The 1369-nt window shown below is 40.0% G+C and overlaps 1 protein-coding gene across 1 annotated transcript; it reads left to right on the forward strand.

The window, feature by feature from the left end:
- Positions 1–996, forward strand: LOC143655337 (olfactory receptor 11G2-like). Its single transcript, XM_077126702.1, has one exon. It carries the CDS (start codon positions 1–3, stop codon positions 994–996), a length of 996 nt encoding a protein of 331 aa, XP_076982817.1.
- The last annotated feature ends 373 nt before the right edge of the window (positions 997–1369 follow it).

Consider the following 1369-nt stretch of genomic DNA (forward strand, 5'->3'; position numbering starts at 1 on the left):
ATGAATGCATCTGGAAGAGAACCTACTAACTCTGTTACCCACTTTATTCTCCTGGGCTTTCCCTCAAACCCAGAAATGCAGCTCCTCTTCTTTGGACTCTTCTCAGCAACCTACACTTTGACTCTGATGGGAAATGCAGCCATAGCCTGTGCTGTGCAGTGGGACCGGTGCCTTCACACCCCCATGTACATCCTCCTGGGGAATTTCTCTTTCCTGGAAATGTGTTATGTCTCCACGACTGTCCCTAACATGTTGGCCAACTTCCTCTCCACAAGCAAGTCCATCTCCTTTGTGGGTTGTTTCACACAGTTCTATTTCTTCTTCTCTTTTGGGTGTGATGAGGGCTTCTACCTTTGCATCATGGCCTTTGACAGGTGCCTGGCCATCTGCCGTCCCCTGCATTATCCACGCATTATGACTAAAGAGCTGTATACTGGCCTCATCATCTTCGGATGGTCATGTGGGTTCATCCTCTCCCTAACCCTTGTTGTTCTCATTTCACAATTGCCTTATTGTGGCCCAAATATCATCAATCATTTCATGTGTGATCCTGTTCCTTTGATGATGCTGTCCTGTTCTGATGATAAAACCATACAGTTCATTTATTCTACTTTCAATGCTATCTTCATGACTGGTACTTTTCTCTTTATCCTTTGCTCCTATGCTCTGGTGATTCTGACTGTGTTTCGGATGCCCTCAGCTGCAAGCAAACGCAAGGCTTTCTCCACTTGTGTTTCTCATCTGGCTGTGGTGGTCCTGTTTTTTGGTTCTATTATGGTGATTTATGTTAGCCCTGGTTCAGAACACCCAGCAAAAATGCAAAAAATTGTGACCTTGTTTTATTCTGTAATAACTCCTCTCTGTAATCCTCTTATTTATAGCCTCAGGAACAAGGAGATGAAGGCTGCTTTAAGCAAAGTATTTAAGTCTGAAAGACTTGTTCATAAAACATATGATGTACCATTTTCCATCACAACTTGTGTCAATAAGACATGAGTAAGATATTTTTCTATAAAAGTCAATAATTTTGTTTAGGGACCCAATATAACAAAGCACATTTTCATCCTAAATTTCACCCACTATATGATAGGCTAGTCTTATTTAAGAAATAAAATTGTCTTAAGCAAATTGTACCCTTCACAAATAATCCAGTTTCTTAAAGACACCACAAATCTGTCTTGTATTCCAGAGCTGGAGCAACATCTTAGGATGTAATGTAGGTAACAGACTTATCTGAGGATTAATACTATAAGCAAATTCTTCTCCACTGGGAATTACTGATTAAAAGAGGGGTTTTTTGTTGGACATAAATTCAACCTTGTAAGTATGATCATACTACTTTACCTCCAAAGAAAAATACATGTTTTTA

The sequence above is a fragment of the Tamandua tetradactyla genome, chromosome 14 (assembly GCF_023851605.1).
Source record: "Tamandua tetradactyla isolate mTamTet1 chromosome 14, mTamTet1.pri, whole genome shotgun sequence".
NCBI lineage: Eukaryota > Metazoa > Chordata > Mammalia > Pilosa > Myrmecophagidae > Tamandua > Tamandua tetradactyla.

Excerpts from the sequence above, each read along its gene's own strand:
- LOC143655337 (XM_077126702.1), top strand. The coding sequence starts at position 1 with ATGAATGCATCTGGAAGAGAACCTACTAACTCTGTTACCCACTTTATT.